At 53.2% G+C, this 11,413-nt stretch overlaps 4 protein-coding genes across 4 annotated transcripts; 2 read left to right on the top strand and 2 right to left on the bottom strand.

Annotated features, from left to right (window-relative positions):
* Window positions 1-116: 116 nt before the first annotated feature.
* QC764_708660 (uncharacterized protein) lies at window positions 117-1,988 on the top strand (the record flags this gene model as incomplete). The annotated part of the gene is made up of 1 exon (XM_062950485.1): window positions 117-1,988. The coding sequence occupies one exon, from the start codon at window positions 117-119 to the stop codon at window positions 1,986-1,988; it is 1,872 nt and encodes a 623-aa protein (XP_062796506.1).
* A 760-nt stretch (window positions 1,989-2,748) lies between these two features.
* Window positions 2,749-4,850, bottom strand: QC764_708670 (uncharacterized protein). Its single transcript, XM_062950486.1, has 2 exons — window positions 3,638-4,850; window positions 2,749-3,578 (listed from the first exon to the last, which is right to left on the bottom strand). Exons 1-2 carry the CDS (start codon window positions 3,677-3,679, stop codon window positions 2,823-2,825), a joined length of 798 nt encoding a protein of 265 aa, XP_062796507.1. The 5' UTR covers window positions 3,680-4,850; the 3' UTR covers window positions 2,749-2,822.
* Window positions 4,851-5,734: 884 nt separating this feature from the next.
* On the top strand, window positions 5,735-9,577 carry QC764_708680 (uncharacterized protein). The gene is given in 4 exon segments (XM_062950487.1): window positions 5,735-6,091; window positions 6,099-7,338; window positions 7,825-9,361; window positions 9,468-9,577. Coding segments are annotated over 2 exon segments (1,374 nt in total). The 5' UTR covers window positions 5,735-6,091; window positions 6,099-7,203; the 3' UTR covers window positions 9,064-9,361; window positions 9,468-9,577.
* A 605-nt stretch (window positions 9,578-10,182) lies between these two features.
* CSE4 (centromeric DNA-binding histone H3-like protein cse4) lies at window positions 10,183-11,150 on the bottom strand (the record flags this gene model as incomplete). Its single annotated transcript, XM_062950488.1, has 3 exons — window positions 10,669-11,150; window positions 10,489-10,613; window positions 10,183-10,404 (listed from the first exon to the last, which is right to left on the bottom strand). Exons 1-3 carry the CDS (start codon window positions 10,736-10,738, stop codon window positions 10,183-10,185), a joined length of 417 nt encoding a protein of 138 aa, XP_062796509.1. The 5' UTR covers window positions 10,739-11,150.
* Window positions 11,151-11,413: the final 263 nt, after the last annotated feature.

The following is an 11,413-nucleotide window of genomic DNA, read 5'->3' on the forward strand; positions in this document are numbered from 1 at the left end:
CCTTTGAAACTTCACCCACCGAGCTGCTACTTATCTATCTTATCAGCAGTTTTCTCCTTAATCACCATTTTCTGGGGTATCCCCAGCATCAACAATCAAGGAAATCAGTCAACAAGATGGCTCCTATAATATATCTGACCGGCCAGGTCCCCAGGTACTCAACCACTCGCCGAGATGTCGACCCCCACTGCTATGGGTGGGATTGCCTCAGTGAAGGTGGCCAGGTTGGGGTAGTTCTGGTGATCATATTCTCTTTTGGTCTGGGGTGGTATATGTGGCGCAAACTTGGCCAGCCTGAGACTGCCTCCTCACGGCGATGGAGTATGACCACCGGCCTGGCGTCTTTGCCTCGCCTCTCCCACCCTGGCACCCCATCTGGATGTCCTGAAAGTCGCAGAATGTCTGGGTCTATTTATCGCCAAAGCCACAGATTCTCGGATTCTATTCACCGTCGGTCGCAGTCTCGCCCAATTTCTCTGGAAAGCATCAGGGAGGAGAGGGATCGCCAGCCTGGGGAGTCAGAAAGCAGTGCCAGTCCCCATTGCCCATCGTCAGTGCATATTGAGATGGTGAAGACTGTAGGCGGGAACCACCAGCCTCCGGTCATACCACCTCCTCCAGGCCCTGCGCCTATGCTATGGACCGCCGGTCCAACGCCAGTATTTATTCACCCTCCTGCTTACCCGCTCAGCTTTTTGAACAGTGGTCGTGCGAACGAGATTCGTTTCTCGTCTGCTGTAGGACAGCCAGTTCCCTTCCAACCCTACCCCTTTCCATATCAGTACGGTCCAGGCCCATTACCCCCGTTCCCCAAAGGCATGGGCGTACCTCCGAACAGGCCTGTTCCACCACCAAATCAGGGGAATGGACCTCAGGCCACCGATAACAACCCAACCGGTCCATCACAACCAAGTGCACCCAGCCGACCAGCTGAGAACCGCCGCAGATCTTGGTTCCCCTTCTTCCACCACAAACGCCCCACCACCGGTCACGCAAGATCAATCTCGGAGTCAGCCATTTCCACCCTCCAACCTGAGCTCTCCTCCTTGCGCCTCCCACCCATGGAAGAACCTGATATCAACCGTCTTCGACACCAACCGTCAATCCGACTAATCGATCGCTCTCCCTCTCCACTGCAGCACTCCCCCCGTCCGTATCCCCGGATTGGATACCGCAACCAATCTTCAAGTCACAATCTCGACTCTGACAGCGAGGGGATCCACCCCTCTGAGCTTAGTCCAACCTCTGTCGGGACTAGCATGAGGGTCCACGATGGGATACCGCCCTCTGAGGTGTCTGATTTTGGCAGGGATCCTCACTTGGAGGAGTATAGTCCTGAGAGGAGGAGACAGAGGAGCTTGAAGAGATCTGGGGACCCGAAGAGGGGGGATGAGAGCGATGCTGATGATGAGGAGGATGGGGGTAGGTTTCAGGGGAGGAGGGAGAGAAGGAGGGGGAGGAGGAGGAGGGGCCCGCCAAGTGAGGATATTCAGTTTCCTAGTCCGGAGGTGCAGAGAGTGACGTTTGCTGAGCCGAGAAGGGAGAGCGGCGGTGGGAGGGAGAGGGGGAGAAGAAGGCGGGAGATGACACCTGCGCCGAAGGGGAACAGAGAAAGATCTGGGGAGCGGTCTCCTGAACGTCGGTATAGAGATCGCTCTTGTGAACGGACTCGTGAGGGATCTTTGGAGCGGGCTCGGAGGCGTAGGGAGAGGTCGCCTACTCGTCAGCGCAGGGAGCAGTCTCGCGAAGGCGGCGCATCTTTGCGTCGATACAGAGGCCGATCTCGTGAACATTCCCCTAGGACTCGCCACAGAAACATATCTCCTGACTCGTCTGACGAGAGGACACGCACACCTCCTCCCCGCCGCAGAACCCAGCCCCGTGAGAGACACGGTGTCCACCATTCGAGGGAGAATCACAGGAGCAGGAACAATCTTTTGGGAAGGTTACGGGCTTTTCGGATGGAGATGAGGGGGGAGCGGTACTAGCCTCCGTCTCTTCCACCGCCGACACGCATTTTCCTTTCTCGGTGATACCCATTCTTTCTTTTTTTTCATGCCTAGGGAGGCTCCTGTTACAAATTCAGGAGCTATTTATTTTATCAGGGGTTTCAAATTTGCGGTATAGGTATATATACCTAGCGTTCTGTACAATAAAAACACACCACACAAACCACCAGCAATCTATCAAGGATGCACAGCGAGGAACAGAAATCAATTTTCAGTGAAGGCATGAGGGGTGATGGCCTCTTTTTCTCGGATTTTTAACCTCGTTTTATGGACATCTCTGAAAGGTAGACTTGGGTGGAGGACGACAAAATGGCGTTTTTGCGGGCATTGGGCATTAGGCATTGGAGATGGTGATTTGGACGATATCATGGGGGCTGGTTGGTCGTTTTTGGGCGTTGATGGTTGGGGCACTTCAGGGCCAGCAATGCAGAAGGCCAAAAGGACAAGAGGGTGTTTCATGTGAGGATTGCTTTCTTGTTGTTATTACTAAAACAGGTTAACAGTGGTTCTTTGTTTTTTGGGGGTGCGACAAAGTCCTGGGGTCATTGGGGACTGGATGGTGAGAGTGTTCTCAGGGCAGGTAATTTTTTTAACTTACCAGTACACTATGATTTCTAGCCATTAAAGCCTGAGAGCTGGGTGGAAGGAGAGACACTCCAATACTCCAGAACCAACATTCCTCTAGGTTTAATAGGCTCCTATAAAGGAATCACATCATGAAAATCACATCAGTGTTCGATGCTTGTGATTTCGTCTGTTTCTAACAATACAGCAAAGAGGTCTGATAACCTCTCGTTCTGACTCTTCATACTCTCACTTACACCCCCCCGGAGTAGCATTACTACACTTCGCCTTCCTCATCTCGGCCCTCAACCCAAAGATAATCTCTGGTGCCTGCGGGTTGATACACTTATCCCTCATCTCCTTGACACACTTCCCACCTGTGCAACAGCTTCCAATCACACACTTGTGCCCAGAGTCGCACTCACCGTTTTTAGTGCAGTCCTTTTCTGCGCTGCAGTAATCGTTCAGGAAACAAAACGATTTTCCATTGGAGTCGATTCCGCAGAGGCAGGAGCCTAGGGGGCTTCCGCCACAGGGGAATGGAGTGTAGGCGCCACATATTTGGCCGGAGCAAGGGGTGGTGGAGTTATCGAAGGGGATTGTGCTGGTAATAGTGAATGTGGATGTAGAGGTGGTGGTTACGGGAGGGGCAGTGACGATGATTGTTGTCACGGGACAGGTTTTAGAGGTTGATGGAAGGGTGGTTAGCGTTCGGGAGATGGAGGAGAGGGTCGATAAGGTACTGGTTGTGGTGATGGATGAGGGTGGGCTGGCGGTCTTGGACGACGGTGGGTTGGTTGTGGCAGAAGTGGTACTGGAGAGTATGGTAGCGGACTTTGTAGATGCGATCGACGTGGTGATGGAGGCGGAGGAGTTGATTAGGACTCGAGGGAGAAGTGGGGGGTATGGTTGGAACGGGTAGCGGGCTCGGGGTTCAGGAGGCGATGGCTTCTCGGGCGTTGGGATCGAACTGATAATTGTCGCGGTGGCAGTCACCGTGACAATCTCACTATGGGCTTGTTAGCTATTGAAGATATGAACCAGGTATTTGGGGAGGTGCTTACGTCTCTGAGGGTGTGACAGTCCTGCTCAAAGTATACTGGCATGCTGCTGTCGATGTATTGGTAGCAATAACAGCACGGGATTCAAGACGAGGTTGATTTTCACTTTCAATGGCAGCTGTATGGCCAAAGGCAGCGAAGACAAAAATTAACGGGAGAATTTCCATGGCTGTGGGTATATAACGAGTGAACCGGTGATATCTCCTATGACGGCCATGTCACGGCATGGGGCTCGAGGCAGAGTATTTAAACAGTTTGGACGTGTGTGGTTACTTTGTCTTGCTGACGGTATGCTCCATGATGTCTCTGTGTAGCCGCGGTGTATAAGAACTTTAGAGCCTCGGTCACAGACTATTGTGTCACAACAAATAGGATGTAGGTTGAACATGGAAGTGGTAGTATGCAGGAACATCTTCGAAAAAGAAAAGGTCTCGGCCGCAATAAGTCTGGGACAAGTTAGCAGACGCGAAGACCTCCAAAGACACAACTTTAAGACAGTTTTGATTGAGCGAACGCCTGGTTCTAGGTCCTGGTATCATTTCTACTGGTACCACCACAAGTGAACACAGTTCCTTTCTTGTGTCTTCAGTTGGCCTCTGGAACACAAAACACAAAGCTCTGGTTCCCTCCATGTTTCGGTCGAGTGACTATGTTCTTTCGGCGATCCCTTGGACACACAAGGCATACGAGATATCAACAAGGTAACGATATTGAAGACATATGCAAGGGAGTATACGCGTGGGCAACGTGACGGACACGAAGAACGGATGGTCGGTCATGATCCCCCAAAGGCTTCTCGTTCGAGTGGAACCAGCGGGGTCGATGGGTGGTCGGTTGTCGGGAATTTGGAATGTCGAGAGCGGCGGTCGGTGTTCGTGAGGGAGCTATAAACATATCCGGTCGGGGGTAATCGAGATCAGGTCGGTCGTCCTCTGAAAGGGATATCTGGCGAAAGATGGCCTTCTCGAATCGATTTAGCTGGCACAGGAATGCCTCCATGACAAAAATGTGTTGCTCAAGGCGAAGATGCTTTGGCTCGGTTCAAGGGTTCAAGGGCTCAGGGGTTGTATCACTCGAACTGTCTGTTCGCCGTCGGCTGAGCCCGCCCGTGATCCGTAGCGCTTCGCCCCTTCCCTTGACTGGTCTGCTTGCCCCAACCTAGAAGGCTAACTGGCAGGAGGCAGACACGACTGGAGATGGCTGGAAGGAGCTTCACCGTGTCTTTCCTATCTTTGGCTCAAACGGAGAATCGGAATGTTCTCCTTCTTAGTCAAACAACACATCGAAGATCACGGAATCGTTCGACACCAGCAATCATCTAATTGTCATTCATCATCATCTGCCCTTTGGCCGAGGGCTCTAAGCCGCTTCTTTCCATCTTGATGAACTATCGGCTACCTGCTCCGTATTCAGATGTATTTTGTATTTTGTGGCCTCCAATCCCAGTATGAGCTGGTGGTGACAGCCGAGCCGCCTGGCCGAGGTAGACGTCAGCCAGTCTCCTGACACTCACCCCTTTACCTTTCAGGGGTCCTCAGTTGACCTCCATCACCGGTTTTTTATTCAATAGTGACAGTATCTATAACATTGAACCCTCTAGACCCTTCTTTTTGATGATTCACCTCACAATTGGGTTCCCCCATACATTGAGCCTCTATTCGCCAAGTCTTTGATCCGGTTGTGGCAAGGCTGATGCGGTCTATGCAGTTCTGGAATTTCGCTCTTTGGCAATCGGAACAGCATGTTCGCAGCTGTCAATCTCATGAATGTCTCAAGTCAATGCACCTGCACCTTATCCTCAATGATGTCGAGATCACAATGGCGTCGATTAGTACCGCAGCGCAACCCGTGTGCTTGCCCACTCCACAAAGTGAAATCTCCACTCCTGTTTGAAGGATCGGTCTACTGCGTCTTATCCAGAGTGGATTTGTGCAGGGGTCGTTTCCCGTATTCGCGCACCGGATGTGGGATGTGGGCAGCACTAAGCCGACAGTTGAGAGATGGTGTTCGCAAGATCCCCGAGAGATCCATCCTCGTTCGAGAATGACGAGCAGGACTTTCCCACTCCCAACCAGCTTCACCGGCCGGGAGATCGCCATAGTCCTACACGATCGGCTCCTCCAAGTTTCCCACCACCAAGGAACGAGCATATCAGCGTTGCACAGGACGCTTGGCTATGCTGCGAGTCCACGTTTATCAAGGTCCGGCAGCCATTATGGCCGTCCCGACTGGTTCTATGCCATGCAAAAGCAACGAAGATTGCAGCCTTCCCAGGCAGGGAGCTCATAAACTTCCCCAGGAGCGGCTTAGGCCAATGGTGATGTAGGATCCAAGACTACATTGCAGTCTGTCATACTCGAACTAAGGCCAGTCTGGCTAGCCATTGTCACCTCCCGTCTGCGGGCTCTGCCGCCGAAACCGCCGCCGAGTAGGGGGCCACTGCCGTTCCGGCTCGAGGTTGGGGGTTGGGGGACAAAAAGAGAAACACCGCCCCGAGAACATATCGAAAGGCACTAGCGAGCTTGACCGTCATGCAGCACATGCAAAGATCGACATGTTGAATGGGGCGGCTACTCAGCAGGAGCGGCACAGCAGGTGACAGGTATGCCAGATGTGATTTGCCTCGAGATATGCCAAGGGCTCAGGGACATCTCTGGGGTTTCGCTACCTCATCTTGCAGATGTCGCCGACCAGTTGCAGCCTTGGATCACAGAGCCAGGGAGGTACGGAATGCCCTGCAAGTCGACGGCTCTCCTCACAACCTATTCCAGCTGTGCTCGCCTACGGGTGTGGCCCCCTCAAGCGGAATCTAAGCATCTTGGTGCAGTAGCTCATGCCGACACCCCCTGTCAAGGACGAGGAGGCAATGTCCATGTACCAGGAACACAATAGGAAAGAGGCGCTGTGCCTGGGGCTGGCTGTGCGGAACCATCTCGGTCGCTGGACTGCGCGGTATATAATACTACCGCTGGACCCAACAGCATCAAAAGGAGACACCCGATCAGCCCTCCCATGCATCGGCTTTCCGTTGGTGAGCACCACCTCTCGACCAAGCACCCCGGCCATTTCACACGGGCAGGCAGCACACTCTCTGTGCCATCCAAACACCTAGCGGCTTGGTGCGGGATTCATCGAAGCCTCCCTTGTCCTGAACTTTGGGCGACAGCGCGGGACACCCACAGCGCCTGGTCAGCCGCTGATTTCCTCCATACGCCAGCGGGATCCAATACTCGGTCCCTCGGCCGCTTCCCGCATGATACCACCCGGAGTGGCGGAAGCTGTTCACCGGTTGGCTCTTGGGAGACCTTGTTTCCCAAGCTACTGGTCTCAGTAGCATCAGAGCCTGCAGCATTCATGCCACAAGTCTGAAAGCAGTTGACACTCTCGCCTACTAGGGCAGGAATAGGAGAATTGCCCGGCACACGGGCCAAAGCCTGCGAAAGACAGCTACTCGGTGCATCCGATACTTCGGCGACAGCTTTGTAGACGGCTCTGGGGAGCAATCCAGCTTGAGACGCGGCCAAAGAAACATATATAACACAGCAGGCACTGGACTGGGGTTTGCTGAAATGAGTTCCCATCGAGATCCCAGATTCACTCAAAACAAGCCCCGACAGAATCATCTACATGCACCGACAAACCAGGGCATGACACAACATAATAGCGAAGCCTTCTTCATCGATTACACCCATGGTAACCCCGAGGTACGACTGAAATTTCCTTGCCCGTTCAGTGGAGTTGGCCGTCCCTGGCAGGAGCCAGATGCCATTGCTCCGCCCATTCTTAGTGTGCAGACAAGGGGTAGTGAATTGACGAAATGGGGAGCATGAGGATATATGGTGATGGGGTGGTCCGCCAGTAACTGAAAACCCGCCTTTGGAGAACAAAAGGGGGAAATGGAGAAGATGACAAGTCAGAAAAATGCTCCGAAGAAAGACAGACAGCTTGAGTGACAATACTTGGCACAAGCATATGCGTGACCAACAGCGAACCGGTTGGAAGGGTTCAGAGAAAAAGGGAGCGAAGGGAGGACAATGCACCATCAGGAGCTTCTTATGCCATTGGGGTCTAGACCCTCCTGAGGTAGGGCGGGGCGGGAAATGATAGCATGCGGCGTGGCGTGCTGAATGTGCCTGACGATGGCCTCATTTTTTTGGATCCGAATGCAAGAATGCGCTGACTTTTTTTAGCACCTAGTTGCCGGCGGCTATCAGTCAACGTTCGGGGCCGGGGGCCTAGCCCGGCTTGGCCCGGAGTATCACCCCACAAACACGCCATCGGCCGCTAGCTCCTCAGCGTTTGGCCAACCGGACTATTCCTTCGCAACGGCCGGTAGCACCACCCTTTCTACGGCACGTGTCCGGTCACGAGAGCACCCCAACGTCTTCCCCCTGAATACCAGCCAGCCGGCTTTTCCACCTGCTGCGACTCTGGTTGACTGGCGACTATCACCTTATACGACTGATGCCGTCTCTCCTAATGTTCCGGTCTCGATTGCGGCACACTCGCTTTCCACCACCGCTGGGGTGATTGGGTATGCATCACAGCCGAATGTGACCGATCCGTACATGGGCGATTATGTATCGCCCACCGCTCCTCTTCCTCCTCCGCAGCAGCCAGGCTTTGACTTTCAGCCGTGGCCAGCCGCCGTTGACGATGGCACCATGAGCCTCGGTACAGCATCGCCGAGCTCGCTCATGTCACCTGTGATGCAGAGCTACGAGATGGTTGCCAGCCCGACGGGATCTGGAATTGATGAGTCGAGCATGGGGATGTATGGAGGTGCGTCGGTGGAAAACTGGCAGTTGCCACCGCAACCGCCGTCTAGAACCGACAGCATAGAGATGGGAACTAGCAGCCCAGGCGGTGGTGGAAAGCGGGCGAAACAGTACGCCGAGCAGAGCGGCGCATCACCGGTTACTGCAGCACCTAAGTCTGGTGCCGGTAACAGCACCACCACCGCTGCAAAGACGAAGCTACGCAGCGCCTCGAGAACGTCGAAGAATATGCAAACTCGTACCGAGGAAACCCCTCAGGAGCGCAAGTCTAGGAACTCGCACAATCTGGTTGAGAAGCAGTATCGGAACAGGCTGAACATGCAGTTTGAGATATTGATGAACACGCTCCCTGAATCGATGCGCTCGCCGACCACGACTGCTTTCGGGGCGGATTCGGATGTCGGACAGGCTGGTGGTGGTCAAGGGGGGGCCGGGTTGGACTTGGGGGAGAGGAGGTTGAGTAAAGCGCAGGTGTTGGACATGTCGACGAGGTATATACGGTCGTTGGAGAAGGAGAGGGAGAAGCTGGAGAGGGAGAGGGAGGAGCTGCTGTTGGGGATGGCCAAGATGAGGGAGGCGTATGAGAAGGACGGGACGTCTGGGCCCGGTTCGGGGACGGGAGGTGGGAAGGGGAAGGGTGCTGCTGGTTGATGATGGTCTGGGGCAGATGTGGTGGTACATGAGAGAAAAAAAGTAATGATTTACGATATACACGACAAGTTTTAAAAGTTAAAAGAGGAAGAAGGGCGGGGGGTGACATTCTACCTGCCTACCTGCCGTCTTTTGTGCACCCGTCGTGGTGTGGTGGTGGTGGTGGACGGAGTAGGAAGGTCACACATAGATGTGATGTGTACACATTTGGAGGGATGGGCCTCCCTCCTTATTTGCATAATATATCTTGACGATTTGACGACCAACTTTGAGACTGGGTATTTTTGTGGTTGAATTTGTGCGTGACTGATATTATACCCCTCTCCTTCTCTTACAAAGACAACAAAACAGAAGAGGCCGTAACCTGTCTTCTTGCTAATTCTACCCGACAACCAGCCAGCCAGCCAGCCAGCCAGCCAGCCAGCCCAACCGACCAGAGACCAGGTCCCAAGACGCCGCCACATGATAAAATACACCTAGTGGTATCGCACACGCTTTCTCTTCTCTCTCCCCCTGGTTTCCCTATATAGTCGTGGAAAAACATGACGAAAAATGCAACTCTGACAAGCAAACAAAAACTCCAAAAAACGCCGTTAAACCCTTGGCTCGGATGTTTTTTTGCAAGCAGCATATCCGTCTCCAGATATAATAACCCCCTAATTCCACCTTCCTTCTTGTACAGCTCTCCTCCCCGAGACACGAAAACAGTTTCCGTGAACAAGATGTGACCATCATTTTGCTCTTTCGTCCAGCTGCAAACCCTTATGCTCATGGTCCTTTCTCCCTGTGTGCTGCTAAAGGGTTACCTACCCGAAAACTGGGTGGCTTCGAGTTGACGGGAAATGCTCAAAAAATGACAGAGCAAGTAAGTATCGGGTATGCGGTCATCCAAAGGAAAAAAAGCGATGGTATGCAGCCCAAAAAAGAACCGCAAAGTCGTCCGGGAGCTTGGGTGAAATCCGCAATCCAGGATAGTCTGAGAGAAGTCTGGGTCCCCCAAAGGATGGCGGTGGGCTAACTCCCCCTTTTCTCAAACTCAACCCAGCTCACTCCAGCACCGGCCGATAATCGAAAGTTTGGAATCGCCAAAATAGAATATCGTAACAGAAGACTGATGATTTACACCCACCCTGCCCCGCCCCAAACACCTCGTATCCTCCTCGCAAGCTGCAGGTCCTTTTGCATAATGGTTACCCGCTTTGCGTGGATGGCGAGGAGGTTGGTGTCTTCAAAGAGGTGGACAAGGAAAGCCTCGGAGGCTTCTTGGAGGGCTTGGATGGCTTGGGATTGCCAGCGGAGTTCGTCGTTCATGGGGCGGCAGGTGATGGCTATTTCGCGGACCTTTTTTTTGTGTCAAAAACGATACTCTTCTTCTTCTTCTCCCTTGACTGTTCCTCGGATATATAGAGATATATATATACGTACCAATCGCGCAAATGGAAGCTTGAGCAGGAGGAGATCGGTGTTTGATTGATATCTGCGAATTTCCTTCAGGGCGAGGGTGCCTGGGCGGTAGCGGCGCTTGCGGCCTTGGGGGACTGGATCGCCTGCTTTAGGGGGGTTAGTATAGGACAATGGGGGAGGAGGAGGAGGAGGAAAACATACGCTGAACATTGGATTGTCTTCCTGCTCCTGAAGGGCGACCGGAGCGACGGCCAGCTTGTTTAGGTGGCATTTTTTTCTTTTTCGGCGGGAGGGTATTAACGATTAAACCCGACGGGAAGGCCGCGAGTCGGTTGGTTTTGCGCAAAAGCTAGCGAATGGCTCTTTACGATTCAAGCTGGAGATGGTTTTGCGCGACGAGGGGATTGGCTCCGAGAATTGAGGTTGCGCGATGCAAAAAAAGGGCGGAGGAAGGAACCGGCGATTGGGTGTTGTAGATGTATTATGCGTAACCTGCAGGAAGGGGGTGGGTGGGCAATGGTGGTTGTTGACGGATAGAGGAGAAAGGAGGGTGTCACAGGAATGCAAGGAGAGAGAGTATGTACAAATCCGGGAGGTTGGCTGGGTGTTTAATGGGGGAAAAGAAGAAAGATTGCCCTCCCCTCGACGCGAGCAGAAAATGGAGCTGTCGCGACGGAACGCGCTACGGTTGACAGGGGGTTAAATGGGGTGGCTGGGGAGATGTGGGGAGCTCTCTCGAAGAAGGGGAGAACAATGTGTGGCTTGTGCGTTGCTGTCAACCAGCCACAAGGCATTTGACAGCTGCGGGTTAGGGTTGAGCTCGATACGAAGGATGGGGCCATAAGCCTTTGGACTCCCACGTTAGCAGGGGTTTAAACATCACAGTGCTCATCTTCCACACTTACGGCTTACAACCCTAACACTCGTATTTTCCTCATTCTCGCAT

The sequence above is a fragment of the Podospora pseudoanserina genome (assembly GCF_035222485.1).
Source record: "Podospora pseudoanserina strain CBS 124.78 chromosome 7 map unlocalized CBS124.78p_7, whole genome shotgun sequence".
Classification (NCBI taxonomy): domain Eukaryota; kingdom Fungi; phylum Ascomycota; class Sordariomycetes; order Sordariales; family Podosporaceae; genus Podospora; species Podospora pseudoanserina.